Source organism: Agelaius phoeniceus, chromosome W (assembly GCF_051311805.1).
Source record: "Agelaius phoeniceus isolate bAgePho1 chromosome W, bAgePho1.hap1, whole genome shotgun sequence".
Lineage (NCBI taxonomy): Eukaryota > Metazoa > Chordata > Aves > Passeriformes > Icteridae > Agelaius > Agelaius phoeniceus.
Window position 1 is genome coordinate 6,388,638 of NC_135301.1, and position 15,475 is coordinate 6,404,112.

A 15,475-nucleotide genomic window follows, 5' to 3' on the forward strand; every position below is an offset into this window, starting at 1 on the left:
AGAAATAGATAATGCTGAAACAAACTGTCAAGTTGGGAATAGAAGAGAGCATCTCATGGTTAAATCTGTGTTGGTAATATGCTGGTTTTGTGTTCTTTTGTACTTCTCATATTTGCCATTTTCTAGTTGAAAATAGTTTTCTGACTGATAATGAATTTTAAATGCTTCCGTACTTTAGCAAATTTTTATAAGTGATGATGGCATGGAAGAAACTTCCTGAGCTCATTTATCAATTAGAAGCAGCATATCCATATATTGTTCTTTTGACAAGTCCCTCTGAACCCACTGCACTTTTTAGACAAAATGCAACTCAAACAAATACAGACAATTTGAAGGACTTAAGAAGAAACGAGTATAAATTAGAAGGAGTTCTCATCAGAGTGTAAATAAACTTAATGCAAATTTGTGGGCCTCCAACTTGAAGGTTGTTATACTCCAGAACACTTTAACTGTGGATTTGATGTAAGGTTGGAAGCAGAGGTGGTACTAGTTCTGAATACAGATTCCCAAATATCTTTTTTTTTAGTTTCACTGCTTTGATGCACTGGAAGGTTTTTTTTACCTCATTTGGAAGAAGACATGTCTATCCAAATTGAGGAATTAAAAGAAGGAGTGATAGCTAGAATGTGCATTTATAATTTCTTGGTACTTTGCCAGTTTTGTCTTTTTTTAAATGCGGTAATATTTAAGGCTTTATGCTCTGTGACTGTTAGTCTTTATGAAGACTTCACTTGAAACAGTTGTGTCAGTCTATCTTTGGACAGACAGAGGCTTGTGGATGAGAGTTGAGAAAGGCATGCTTCTTTGCCCAAGACTTCTATTAATTTAACTTCCTACAGTCATAAGATCCATTTTATGTCTGACCATGTGTTACTTCCTAAGCCTTTTAAGATAGAACAAAGGGGACCTTTCAGATTATTCTTCTTTCCACCTAAGACCAGGCCAGCAAGGCAGTTTCTGTTACATATTTTTGAAGGTCAGGCCCACAGCTGTCATTTGGGTTGCCTCAGGCATCCTCAGCTGAAATTGTAAGGGAGCTAATTGATTGCAAAAGGAGACAGATTCAATAGTCTGTGATGGATTCCCATGTCCAAAGGTAGCATCATACTGTATCTGAAAGGACATGCCCAACTTTTTGAGGCTTTCCTCAAAATTATACTGTGGGAAAGCATGGATCCGATGCTTTTAGAGTCATCCTTTTACTGATCCTTCCTAAGTCATGAAAAACCTTACTAAGGAGAGGCTGCTTCCTCTTCAACTTAGCAGACCTACCCAGTTTTGGGTATTTCTTGCAATGGTTCAAGATTTTTGGCATCATGCCCATCAGTAAAATAGTTGTGTGTTCTGAAATTTATAGATTTGGTTCTTGAGTTGTCAGTGCAGGTTGGGTTTTTTTCTCCTGTGAAATAACTAAAGTTTTAGGAGTATTTTAGTACATAATACAGTTACACAGGCTATGGCAGATGAAGCCATGTGATAGTTACTGGGGGAAACAGTTTTCTGCCTCACAAATAATGTGGTGTTGCTCAAACACATAATTTTGTACTTGTAATCTGTGCTGTCTGTGCTTCACCTAAGTTGGTTTATGGCAATATCGTCTTCTATACTGGGGATGAAACTGAAAAGTGATTTCAGCCTTCTTTCTCACCTATATAATGTAAAAAAAAACCCAAAAAACCCCAAAACTATTGTAGTACTTATTGTTTCAAAGGAGATACTGAAACATTGAGTTTATACAATTAGTTTCCTCAATTCTAGGCATCTTGGACTATCTGATCATTGCCTACCTTGTGAGGGCTGCTGAGTTGCTGTTGTCTGAATTGAGAAGAGATAGGACAGAACCTGAAACTATTGATAGCCAACCTTTTTTGTTGAATGCAGGTGCCTGTCAGAGGTCATGGCTTTTTGTAGTGCTTTACGGTTGATGCGATCTCATTTGCATGTGCAATTTTACCTCTCAAATACCTTATCTAGACAAAAAGCTCCTAGACATGGGGGCATGTACATAAACCTCTCTGCCATCTTAATGGTTTGCACGTAATACTTTTCTTCTTTGTTTTGCAGCTAACAGCTCAATAGACTAACTGTGCAATTGCATAATATGAGTTGCTGTGCTATTCTTGATGAGTGTTTTAGTTGTTTTATTTTCAATTTCTATAGAGCTGATATAATCCCTGAATTTATTTTAAAGGTGGAATTTAATATTAAAGCCAAAGCTCCAGTTTTCCCAAGTTATTGTTTTGCCATTCTGTCTCTTGGTGCTTGAATTCTAGTACATCTGGATAGCAGTTCCCCCGGCCATGTACTTACTGTCTGTTGTTCAATGATACTTATAAACATTTTTTCATTTCCTTTGGAGAAAAGAATAGCTCTGTACATGCTCCCTTGCTAGATTTATGGAGGTAGTTGAGAGGGAAACTGTTGCTTGCTTTGCAGATTTTCTGTGTTGTGGTCATATCTAGGCTTCCTTGAACTAGTAAAAGTCCATTATAGCCAGAAATATTTGGGATTCTAACATTTCATAAGAAAATCCAACTTTTAAAACGTGTTTCTTTTTCATTTCTTTCAAAAAATGCAACTTTATGTTTCCATTTGTATCAGTGTAATATGTATGGCCATATGGCTGTTTTTTCCTCATGAACTGGAGGGATGTGAGGTAGAAGCATACATTGAGAGCTGTTTCTTCCTTTTTGACTTTTGTATCTAATTCCATTCTATCCAAATAGACTTCTTGGGAGACTGTAGGGGGAAAGAAGAAAAACCTTGGAAAAGAAGGTTTGGAAAACAAAGAGAACAGAGAGAAACGAGGGGACAGAGAAATGAGCCGTGGATGGGGAAGTTCCAACAGATGGGGAAGAGGAGGCAGCCGTGGCCGAGAGTGTATGTATTTGGGTTCATTTTTAAAGATTCAGATGCTTTTTTTGCAGCTGAAAATGGTTGAGTTAAGAGCAAATGCTTAATGGAGTAAAATTTGTCTGACCTATAGCTCAGCACTGAAGGGATCATCTATGCAACAGGTATGCTTGATCTGTCTGTGACTATGTGTCATGGTTTGACACTGGCACAATTCCAGTGCCCCCATGAGAATACCCTCTCCCTGGTTTATGCTGTGAGATGTGACCAGGAATAAGCAAAGCAGGCTCCCACTTAGAAATAAAGAAGAATTTATTAACTAAACTACAAGGGAAAGGAAAAAAAAAAGAAACACACAAGGAAAATGAAAACTCACAAATACATCTCCTCCTCCTCCCCACCAAATTTCCAATACATCCATCCCTCAGATCACCAACTCTCAGTCCATCACCACCCTTTAGATATTCAATTCTCAGTTCATCAAGGAGTGAGGAGTCCCTCTTGTACCATAGGCTTCCCCTGGAAACACAGTTGAAACCTCTTGTGTTTCCTGTCACACGTGGCACCGCCCGGAGATCATTTGCCATTGTGACATCTTCCTTCCATGCCCAATGCTCTCACCACTGCCCATGGACCAGAGCTGCTTCTAGGGTTTTCCTTTTAAGGATGCTTTGCCCAGTTCCAAAAAAGAGCACAGTCTCTCACTTTCGGGACACCTGTCCCCCCCCCAAATTTCACCCCCTGGGGCTGAGGGGTCTCGAGAACAGAGATCTTCTTCTTCCCTGAAGATGGAGGGCACCACCACCACCCTCCTCACCTGTTGTCTCTGTTCACGCCACTCCTTCACATAACATCACTGCACTCTCTTGGCTCCAAGCCATTGCCTCCCCCTAAATGCAGTCTCTGTGTCACAGGAAAAATGGTTCTGTCCATGGCTATACAAGAAAAGTCCACCCAAAGGCCACTCCATTACCTCCGCCCACCCAAGATTCTTCTCAACTTCTCTTGTGGCCCATTTCCTCTTATCTCATCTCTATCTCTCTTCTCATTCAACTCCAGGAGGATCAGCATTTGTAAGGTTTCCATCATCCAAGAAAAGGGTTAAAAATCTCAGGCTCTGCCTGTCCAGAACTCCCACACGGCTGCCCTGCCAGGCACCTTCTTATTGCACACACCCCCCCCCCCCCCCCCTTCTCCTTCTTGGCCGGCTGTGCTATCAAATTTCAAGGTGGCACAAGCACAGACACCAGCTCTCCCTCTCTCTCTCTCTCTCTCTCTCTCTCTCTCCTGGCGGGGGGATGGGGTGGCTGCACAATGCCTCTTGGTGCTCCTCCACCCTTCCATCCTGCAGGCACCTTAACCTCCCTTCTCTGTCCAAGGCCCGGCCTACCTCAACCGGCCGCATGGCTTCCCCTCCCCTGCCCAGCCTGCAGCCAGGCAGGGGAGGTCTGACCTCCTTCACGGACTGGAACCCAAGAGAGCTTCCCCCTGGGAGTTCCCTGCTTTTATCCCTCTGTGTTCTCAGAGGCATATCCATGTCCTCAGTGGCCACACCAGGTGCTAATATTCAAATCTGAGCACCTATTGGTTTGACCACAGCATCCCAAAAAAACTCACTTCCTTTTCAAACCAGGACAGACTTGGTTTTGAGATGGTCTGTGTTTATTCAGAGACACTAAATTTAAATTTCTGTCCTTTTTTGATTAATTGATCTTATACAAATTGCTGTTCTTTTTTAAGTTTTAGAATTGACTCTGTAAAACTGCTTGAGAAGCATGTTGCTGCACAGCTGATACACTTTTTTTTCTTTTAATAAAAAAAATATCCAGTTTTGATTACATTTCCTTTTATGAGTTGGAGAACCTGAAGATGTTCTCATCTTTTTATAAAGGGGAATGACAAGACTGGGATCATTATTACTCTTTAGCATATGTTACTCATAAGCCAACCAAATATGAGTTTATACAACACAGAAAGTTCTTTGTGGGTTGAAATGTTTAAAATTTTTCTACAGCTTATACAGGTGCAAAAATACGTGGTACAAAAGCAAACTGATGTTTCCAAGTTAGGTAGCATCACATTAGCTCACCAGTGGATACGCATTGCTTTTTTTCTATTTAAATTTTATCAGCAGTATCAAAGCTATATAAATTGCCTGTAAGGGCCATACACACTGATAGATGAGCAGAGAAACACCAATGAAAAAATATGTTTAGCTTTTGACTTAAAAGCAGGAAAAAAATATAATATTAGTAAATTCTTTTAATTATTGTAATATCTTCAAATATTGTGCCAGTGAAGACATTGTGAATCTTTGTAAAATAATGTCAAAGTTAGGAAAAAATAGTAATAAAACTTGCAGCTATGATTAGAAAAATTGAATTCAGATCCATCAAAATGAAAGTGAAGGGCAAAATTTTTGACAGAGCCAGGTGCTGCTTGTCTCTTTTTGGAAACTGGAATTAAAGATTTGTTTCAAGTTGTTACAAAGTCTTGATATCTCCTTCCACTGCAAGCATTATTGGTTCTGTTGCTGCCATTAGGAAAAATTGTGCAGTACAAAATCTCAACAGTGTTTTAAGTGATCAGTCTTTTTTTTTTTTTCCTTCAAAGAGCCAGACATCTTTTGGAGTACTTCCTCAGGAGTTTTCCATGGAATAGTTAAGGTGCAGTGTGCTTTTCTAATGCCTCACCTTCACCTGGTTGTTATCCTTCTGATTTAAATACAAAGGAGAGTTGTTTTAAGTTTCCCTGGCCGTACAGGTATATGGTATGGGCAGACAAAAGAGTTGGTGTTCTTGATTCTTCCTTATTCTTTCACTGTTGCCGCATAGCCTGTTATTGAGGAAGCATAGTATGAGGCAGCTTTTTTTCCTACCTTGTTAGAGAGGTGAGGCCATAATTAATAGTGTAGGCTGCAAAACACTGCCTTTCTCCCTTCCCCCAAAATCCAAAACCCCAACCCAACAGAAATGTGTCTGCTGAAGGGCATTTTCCTCTTAGATATTTTGCTTCCTAATGGTCTAGCGCAAAGTAAACATAACTTCCTTGTAGCTAGGCTGCAGTAGAACAGGGCTGACTGATATCTGTTAACCAGCCCACTTGAAAATCTTGCCCCTTTTTTTGAGGTTTAGGTTAAGTAGATGGCTATACTGTTTCATGCATGAGTCTCTTAAGCTGTCCTCTCTCCACAGTCAGAGCTGAAGAGAATGGAGTGGACAACAGTCAAGGAGACAGGCCTTCAGACCGTGGGAAACGTAGCCGTGGGAGAGGTGAGATGGTAGTATTGGTGCAGGACTGGCACCAACGATTTCATATCCTGAAAACGAACTCTCCCATTTATTTCTTTAAACACTTCCTTTGAAGCATTTGTTGGTTATCCTTTGATTCTGTAAGCATTTCATCCACCTTTAATTTAGGTACGTTCCTCTCCCTTGTGCCTTGTTATGTCTTGGTCTCAGAACAACTTAAAAGAATTTACACAGATGACTTCTATGGTAATTTCCTGTGTAGCAGGCTTGTGTGCTCTGGCTATGGAGACCTGTTTTCCCAGATTGACTCATGTCAGCCTTTTGAGAGTGAGAGTATGCTGGGTTCTGCAGGATGTACCTTGGCAGCAGGAGAGCACAAGATTCCATCTGTATGGCTCTCAGGGAAGGATTTGATGTGTACTTCTGTTGTTTTTTGGGGTGGATCTGGTTGTCAGGCTTGCCTTCTGTTTTTGGTAGCCAATCAGAGAAAGTACAAGCCACCTTAGAGGCTTTTTGGTAAGAGAAGGCATTCAGCATAGAGGACTTGGTGAGAAGAACTGTGGAAAAACAATACTGCAGAGTTTTAGGTGCAACAATCTTCTCCTGTAGAAGAGATGGGAAAGGTGTTGATAATGGATTTGATGTGGAATCAAGGGATGTGTAGTTGGTTTGATTTTCATGGGTTGAAGTGGAAAGAGGCTTCTTTCTTCTAAGAGCAGGAGGAATGAAAATTAATAACTTGGGTACAGTGCCGATTGTATGAGGAAGTGGGTATTAAATGAATTAAATTGCGAAAGTGCATAGCAGAGCTAATGTACTTAAGTAATGTCTGACTGGCAAAAAATTCTGCCTTCAAAAGGCTCTCTTCTTTGGAATAGTCAGTAATGAGTAATTCAAAGACAGGCACATCCAACTTTTGTCTCCAGATCTGCATCTTGAAGGAATGGAAATATGCAAAGACATGTAGCTTCCAAAGGATTGCAAAAATGACTCAGTTGTACCCGTGAATCAGCAAATACCAAATGGTGTGTGTAGAGAGGTAGCCTTGCAGGGGAGGGTGTGGCATAGTTCACAGCTATAGATTTTTGGTATGTTAGCACTGTTAATAGATGGAATGTAAGTATTCAAGTTAATTGTTTTATAAAATAATCCTTTATATTCAAATCATAAAGGTAGGAGTTTTTTAAATTGTTGGGTGAAATGTAGATGTTAACTTTAAATGCAGTCTGTTTTTTGCTTTGTAACCTTATGAACAATAGACTGCTTTTGTTGTCAACACTGTAGCTCTCTAGATTAATATCATGTCTTAAGCCAAAACACTGACCTATCTGACTGAAGAAATAGGAACAACTTCAACCAATTTTCATTCACTGGCTTAGTGTATTACTCTATCTCTCTACCAAGTATTTTAGACTGTGCATTCATGTAAGAAAAGTATCTTAATGAAATGTTTTCAACTGTCTGGGATAAACTGGTTGACTTCAGTATTACTATATTACAAGTGTGTGTATTCTGTGGCAGGAAATACCTAGTTAAATTTTAATGCAAACCTCTTGTGGTTTTTGGCCAGGACAGTTATTTTTCTCACAGTAGCCATGAGGAAGAAGTGCCTGGAGCCATCTGGGCATGCCTAGGTTGTTATTCTATACTACTCACATCACTGCCAGGGGGTGGAAGTAAGGGATTCTCACTTCTGAGAAGGAGGGGGGGGTCATGGTTTATGGTCGAGAAGAAAAAGATGGCACGTGGAGTGTCCCCCCACCATTTTGTTAATTGTCTTGGGAGTTATACAGTGCTGGGTTGGTTGATGAATGTGGGGATTTTTTGGGGTTTTTTGCATGCAAATCACCCTCTTTTTGTACTTTTGTTAGTAGTATTGTTGCTGTTACTGTTCATTTTCTTATCTCATCGCTTTTTCCAGTAAATAGTTTTATCTCAACCCATAATCTCTGCCATTCTTATCTCCCATTGAAGAGGAGGAGCCAGTGGGGGGAGGAAAATGGGACACACTCTAAATTAAGGAGTGCTGCTCCTAAACCACAACAGCCTTTAATTGATACCCAGTGTGAGGCATGAAGGGTTGAGATAACAGACTTGCCCAGAGTCATTGGGAAGCAATTTTGATCTAAGAATTTGCTGTATTATGTATGGAGCCATTGGGCACAATGTTGCTTGGTCTGTTCACATGGTTGTGGTACCTAACCCTGTATGTGTTTCAGTATTTGCCCTATGTGCCCATCACAGTGCTCCTTCTCAGAGCAGGGATAGGGATCAGAATTGCTTTGTTGCTGTACTGTGTGATATCAGTTTATGACATTATAACATCAAGGGCAATGAGGGCCATTACGGATGTTTCTTCAGTGCTGCTCTCCTGCCATGGCCTTGGGTGCTACCTCTGGAAATTCATTAATAATCATACCTAGTCTGTGGGGGAAAGAGGGATGGATGATTTTCCCCAGCCTTTTACCCTCTCTTCCTGCTTCAGGCCTGTTACATCAGCTTTTGAGAATTTTCAATTTCCTTTGGATGTTAAGGAAAGCCTCTTCTTGTTGCTAAGTTTGCCAGGTCTCCTCAGTGCAGTCTACACCATGTTCAGAATCAAGAAAGAGCTATCTAGGGAGGTTATTCAGAGATCTGCCATAAGGGTAGATGGATAGTCATGAGTGGCATGGAATGTGGGAGAAAATGAGCCAGTTTTGGGGGAAATTCTCTGCACCAATGGTTTGGAAGTTCACCCTTGAACAAATATAGGACCCTGTTAAAGTGACAGAATATTTGCAAGGATAATGCTGTAGCCTCTCCACAGGGGAGTGACTTGTTGCAGTGTGCTGGGCCCTGGCTACTATTTATTGGACACTGCTTGTCACTAGACAGCACCCTCAGGGGAAGGAGGAGGAAAGCAGAGCAACTGTCACTGTGGCCACTCAAACTGCAGTTGAACAAGAGGAACAACCTATGCTGGTAGCAGTCATACCTATACAGAAAAAAAAATCCAAGACCGAATAATTTCACTTAGTGGGGGTTAAAGATGAAGCAGGGCCCACACAACAGGAGGAAGAGGCAGGGCCAGAGATAATCACCTGATTCCTATCCCTGGATGAGCTGCAAGATATGTGAAAAGATTTCAGCTGCCAGTTGGGTGAGTCCATGGTGACCTGGCTGCTCTGATGCTGGGGTATGGTGGCCAAGCAACTGGGATCCTTGTTCTGGGATGTGTGCATTGACCAGAAAATTAGGAAGAAGACACAGAATCACTAGGTTGGAAGAGACCTTCAAGATCATCGAGTCCAACCCAGCCCTAACACCTCAACTAGACCATGGCACCAACTGCCACATCTAGTTTTTTTTTAAACACATCCAGGGATGGTGACTCCATCACCTCCCCGGGCAGACCATTCCAGTACTTTATCACCCTTTCTGTAAAAAACTTCTTCCTAATATCCAATCTATATTTCCCTTGGTGGAGCTTATGACTGTGTTCTCTTGTTCTGTATGTTGCTGTCTGGAGAAGGAGACCAACCTCCACTTGACTACAGCCACCTTTCAGGAAGTTGTAGAGAGTGATAAGATCACTTCTGAGTCTCCTTTTCTCCAGGCTAAACAACCCCAGCTCCCTCAGTAGTTCCTCATAGGACTTGTGTTCCAAGCCCCTCACCAGCCTTGTTGCCCTCCTCTGGATGCGCTCAAGCGTCTCAACATCCTTCCTAAACTGAGGGTCCCAGAACTGGACACAGTATTCAAGGTGCAGCCTCACCAGTGCCAAGTACAGGGGAAGAATGACCTCCCTGCTCCTGCTGGCCACACTATTCCTGATACAGGCCAGGATGCTGTAGGCCTTCTTGGCCACCAGGGCACACTGCTGGCTCATGTTCAGTCAGTTGTTGACCAGTACCCCCAGGTCCCTTTCTGCCTGGGCACTGTCCAGCCACACCATCCCCAGCCTATAGCGTTGCAGGGGGTTATTGTGGCCAAAATGCAGGACTCAGCACTTGAACTTATTAAATGTCATCTTATTAGACTCTGCCCATCTATCCAACCATTCCAGGTCTTTCTGCAGAGCCCTCCTACCTTCCAACAGATTGACACATGCTCCCAGCTTATTGTTATCTGCAAAATTACTAATGAAAGACTCAACACCCTCATCCATGTCATCAATAAAAATATTGAACAGAACTGGCCCCAGCACAGACCCCTGAGGGACACCACTAGTGACTGGCTGCCAGATGGATGCAGCACCGTTCACCAGCACTCTCTGGGCCCGGCCATCCAGCCAGTTCTTAACCCAGCACAGAGTGCTCCTGTCCAAGCTGTGGACTGCCAGCTTTTCCAGGAGTACACTGTGGGAGACAGTGTCGAAGGCCTTGCTGAACTCTAAATAGACAACATCCACAGCCTTTCCTGCATCCACCAGGTGGGTCACCTGGTCATAAAAAGAGACCAGGTTGGTCAAACATGACCTACCCCTCCTAAACTCATGCTGGCTGAGTCTGATACCCTGGCCATCCTGTAAGTGCTGTGCGATGACACTCAAAATAAACTGCTCCATTACCTTACCAGGTACTGAGGTCAGGCTAACTGGCCTATAATTACTAGGATCCTCCTTTCTACCCTTTTTGTGAATGGGTGTCACATTGGCCAGCTTCCAGTCATCTGGAACCTCACCATTGAGCCAGGACTGTTGGTAAATGATGGAGAGCGGTTTTGCAAGCTCATCTGCCAGCTCCCTCATCACCCTGGGATGGATCCCATCTGGGCCCATAGATTTATAAACATCCAAGAAGCTCAGCAGTTCTCTGACTGCCTCCTCTTCGATAACAAGGGGACCATTCTGCTCTCTGACACCATCTACCAACCCAGGAGAACAGTTGTCTTGAGGACAAGCTGTCTTCCCACTAAAGACTGAGGCAAAGAAGGCGTTAAGCACTTATGCTTTCTCCTCATCTGCAGTTACTAAGTTCCCTCACGCATCCAATAGAGAACAAAGGTTGGTCTTACCCTTCCTTTTACCATTAATGTATTTGTAAAAACATTTTTTATTATCCTTTACAAAAGTTGCCAAATTAAGTTCAAACTGAGCTTGGGCCTCCCTAATTTTTTTCCTACATGCCTGAGCAACCCCCTTGAATACTTTGAGAGAAACCTGACCCTCCTTCCTAAGATAATACATCTTTTTTTTATTCCTGAGTTCCTTCGAAACCTCATTGCCCCTCCAGGCTGGACGTTTGCCTCATCGACTCATCTTTTGGCTCACAGGGACAGTCTGTTCCTGTTGCCCTCAAGATCTCTGTTTTGAAGCATGCCCACCTTTCCTGGATTCCTTTGTTTTTAAGGGCTACTTCCCAAGGAACTCTCTGAATATGTCTCCTAAATACGCCAAAGTCTGCCCTCCTGGAAGTCCATTGTAAAAGTCTTATTGATGTTCCTCCTGATTTCACCAAATATCAAGAACTCTGTAATTTCATGATCACTATGCTCCAAGCAGCCTCCAACCACCACATCTCTCACCAGCCCATCTCTATTTGCAAACAACAGGTCTAACATAGTGCTTCCCTTGGTGGGCTCACTCACCAGCTGTGACAAAAAGTTGTCCTCCACACACCCTAAGAACTTCCTGGACTGCCTCTTTTCTGCTGTATCAAGTCTGCTAGGTTAAAATCACCCACAAGAACAAGGGCTGGTAATCCTGAAACATTCTCTAGCTGCTTATAGAATAAGTTGTCCACCTCTTCTTCCTGGTTGGGTGGACTATAACAGACTCCCAGTAGGATGTCAGCCTTGTTGGCCTTCCCCTTACTTCTTACCCATAGGCATTCAACTTCATCATCATTAGTTTCAATACCTATGGCGTCCAAAGCCTCCCTAATATAAAGGGCCACCCCTCCATTTTTCTCCCTTTCCTGTCTCTCCTGAAGAGCTTGTAGCCATTCAGTGCAGTGCTCCAGTTATGTGAGTCATCCCACCATGTTTCTGTGATGGCGACATCATAGCTTTGCTGCTGCACCATGGCCTCCAGCTCTTCTTGTTTGTTACCCATGCTGCATGCATGAGTATACATGTACTTCAGCTAGGCTACTGATTTCACCCCTATCTCAGGCCCACCACACTTGGGCCTGCTTCCAGAGAGCCCAGCTGCATCCCCTTCCCCCTTCAAACCAAGTTTAAAGCCCTCTCAATAATTTCTGCCAGTTCATAAGCTAAAATCTTTCTACCCTTAACAGAGAGATGGAGCCCATCCAGTTCCAGCCGGCCAGGTGCCGAAAAAGTTGCCCCATGATCAAAAAACCTAAAATTCCACTGATGACACCAACTCTTGAGCCACTTGATAATAACATGGGTTCTCCTATTCCTTTCAGTGATTTTCTCCGCCACTAAAGGGACTGAGCAGAACACTACCTGTGCTCCTGCCCTATCAACCTCAACCACTTGACCCAGTGCCCTGAAGTCCCTTTTTATTGCTCCGACACTCCTCTTTTCAATTTCATCACTGCCAGCCTGGAGTATCAGCAGTGGATATTAATCAGAGGGTTGAATCAGCCCAGAGAGTCTCTCAGTAATATCCCATGCCCGGGCCCCAGGAAAGCAGCAAACCTCTCTATGGGTTGGGTCCAGTTGACATGGGGCCCTCCATTCCCCTCAGAATGGAGTCACCCACTACAACTACCCTTCTTTTCATTTTAATGGTAGAGGTGGTGATCTGTCTGACAGATTAAGCATAACTGGGAGGCTCTCCAGGCAGATTATTTTCTTCTACATCCTCTGGCTGACCCTCTAGATCCAGGGCCGATACCTAGTCTGAAGTGGCATCTGGGTAGGTGATGGGGGTCGGGAGGAATTTTTATTACCTCACCTAGTAGGGACCCATTTCCACTCCCCTTCATCCACCAGGTGTCCTCCTATTGCTTGACAGTGAGAGGCAGGGGAGTCTTTTGACTCCTGATGGGTCTCCCTCAAGGATGGAAGGGCACAACTCCACCAATCTATTTCCATTTCACTTTCCCTAATACTTCATAGTCTTTCAACTTCCTCCCTAAGCTCAGGCACCAGCGAAAGGAGATCATTCACCTGTTCACACTGCAGACAGGTGTCGCTGTAGAGCTCCTTAAAGAAAGATGCAGGACACACTTTTATGGAGCAAAGAAGAAAAAAGATCCTGGTTTATTCACATATCTCTTTATATAGAGTTTTTAAAGAACATCCCCTGTCTATCCCCAATTGGTCAGTAACAAGTTGTTACCCTGTATTGATTGGTCACTCAATCCCTCGGTGTGTACGTGCAGAAAGAGTTGTTTGTAACATAGAGTTTTCATTTTTCTACCTAACAGTGTAAAGACAGTTTTTACAGGTGGCTAGTGTTTTTCACAGTCCTTTCACAGTTCTTTCTCAGGGCAAGCAGGTTGTTTTCCACAGTCCTGGACTTCTTTCTCAAGGAAAACAAGTTGTTTTTCACTGCTGCAGGACTGTTCTCATCAAGAGCTGTCAGCTTTCTCAGGGCTTCTGTTGGCTCGAGTCAGGATTCAGTTTGTAAGGCCTCTGGCTTGGTGTTTCACCACCACAGGCAGGCTACTTCTGCAACGCCCCCTGGAACCACTGATAAGCTCAAACACTGCGCAGGAATGGGTCTGGACAGACGCATCCTTTTTGGAGGGTTCTACTTGGCTACATACACTTTTACTGATTGCAGTTTTTGATCATGTAAAAACCATTACTAACAAAAAAACCCCAAAAACTAACCAACCAACAGAAACAACAAACGAAAAACCTCACTAGCAGGAGGAACCTGCAACCCTGCCTGCCTGCCCTGCCTGCGCAAACTGCCGCGCAAACTTCTGTGCCATGCCCCCAGAGACATTCCCCGCTCCTGTTCGCTGTGCTCCGGGGAATCTCAGCCTCTATAGGTGACTCCTGTCAAGAGTGAGGGAGAGGTATTCTCTCAAAAAGTTTCTAATAGTGCATTCAAGCAGGTGAAATGCCATGGGGCAAGGTATCTAGTACCTGAGAGAATTAGCTGTGCTGGAGGTACTCTATAGAGATTAAAATAATGAGCAGTCACCTGTAGATCCAGATGCAGTCTGGTGTATACAATGCATATGGCAGAAGTGCCTATGGAGTATGCCATCATTGTATACCAACTCACTGGCAGTGATGTCAAAGAAAGAAGGAGAACAAACAGTGCTTCAGATGACTACCCGACTCTGGCAATAGAAGTGGTCAACAAAATAGCAGTTATGTCTCCACCAACCAGCAAGAAGGACACACAAGCTTTCCTAAGCTCTATGGGTTTTTGGAGGATGCATATTCCAGATTACAGTCAGATTGTAAACCCTCTCTATCATGTGTGATGGAAGAAAAAGAGTTTCAGGTGGGGTTGTCTTGGTTAGAAAGACAGGTGTCTGTTAAGGAAGATGGGAACCTCCCTTGGAATAGAAAATATGACCCCCTTCCCTCCAAATTATTATAACTTTGAAATTATGGGGCTTTCAGGCAAAGATATGGGAAAAGGAATAACAGCTCTTTACTAGAATATATATATATATATACACCAAGGCAAACAAACAACAACAAAAAAAACCCCAGAAAGCCAATAACACCCTTCTTTTGGCTGTCAAGCACTTTCCCCTTTGATGTAGTTCTGGTCACAGCTGGCAGGGGTGCTGTTGGCTCTTGGCCAGGCAGGGCTGATGCATTGATTCTCCTGTGGCTGCAGAGGGCGCTGTGGCATGAGCTCAGTGGCTTCTTTCCATGTGGTTAATGGCAGCTTAGATTGCGGGAGTGAGAGAAAAGGGGCTTCCTTTGCAAACTCATGGAGAGCAGCTGGTCTCAGTGTCCCTCTGGGTGGCGAAATGGACTGTAGTAGGAACCTCAGAGCAGTAGGCTGGAGCAGCAGAGGCAAGCACACCTGGGGTGGCAAACAAAGCGTGGCAAAAACCCTAAACAGTGGCAGAAAATAGTGGGGCTGGGCAGTGGCAGCCAGGCTCCTGCAAGCAGCTGCTGCAAACAGCCAGGACATGCTCCCTCTGGAGAAGGGGAGGGGGTTGGGGTCCCAGGTTTCCCTTGAGGCACCCAAGTAGATGGTGAAGGTCCCTCCCAGTGAGGTTCAGTGTTGAAAAGGCCTAGTACAACGACCACTCTTGCAAGCAAAGGCTCACCCACAGTAAGGAGAAGCAGTGAAGGACGAAACTCTGCAGTGGCAGCGAATCCTCTGGGCAGCAACAGTCTGGCACCAAAAGCACAAACCATCCCCCCTCCAATCGTGAAAGCGAGTGAGAGCTGAGCCCAGGCCCTGACCTCCAGCCAAGTCTCTTGGTATCTCTGCACTTCCCAAGCGAAAATCCCCCAGCTACCAAGCTCACTTCCCAGCTAAGAGACTGCAG

General features: G+C 43.7%; 1 protein-coding gene across 1 annotated transcript in view; it reads left to right on the plus strand.

Moving 5' to 3' along the window:
• LOC129133639 (ubiquitin-associated protein 2-like) overlaps window positions 1-15,475 on the plus strand; it is a 178,071-nt gene that overhangs the window by 7,752 nt on the left and 154,844 nt on the right. Inside the window, exons 4-5 of the mRNA XM_077193162.1 lie at window positions 2,727-2,880; window positions 6,048-6,125. Of these exons, the coding sequence (XP_077049277.1) occupies window positions 2,727-2,880; window positions 6,048-6,125 (232 nt within the window). The remainder of the gene's footprint in view (window positions 1-2,726; window positions 2,881-6,047; window positions 6,126-15,475) is intronic.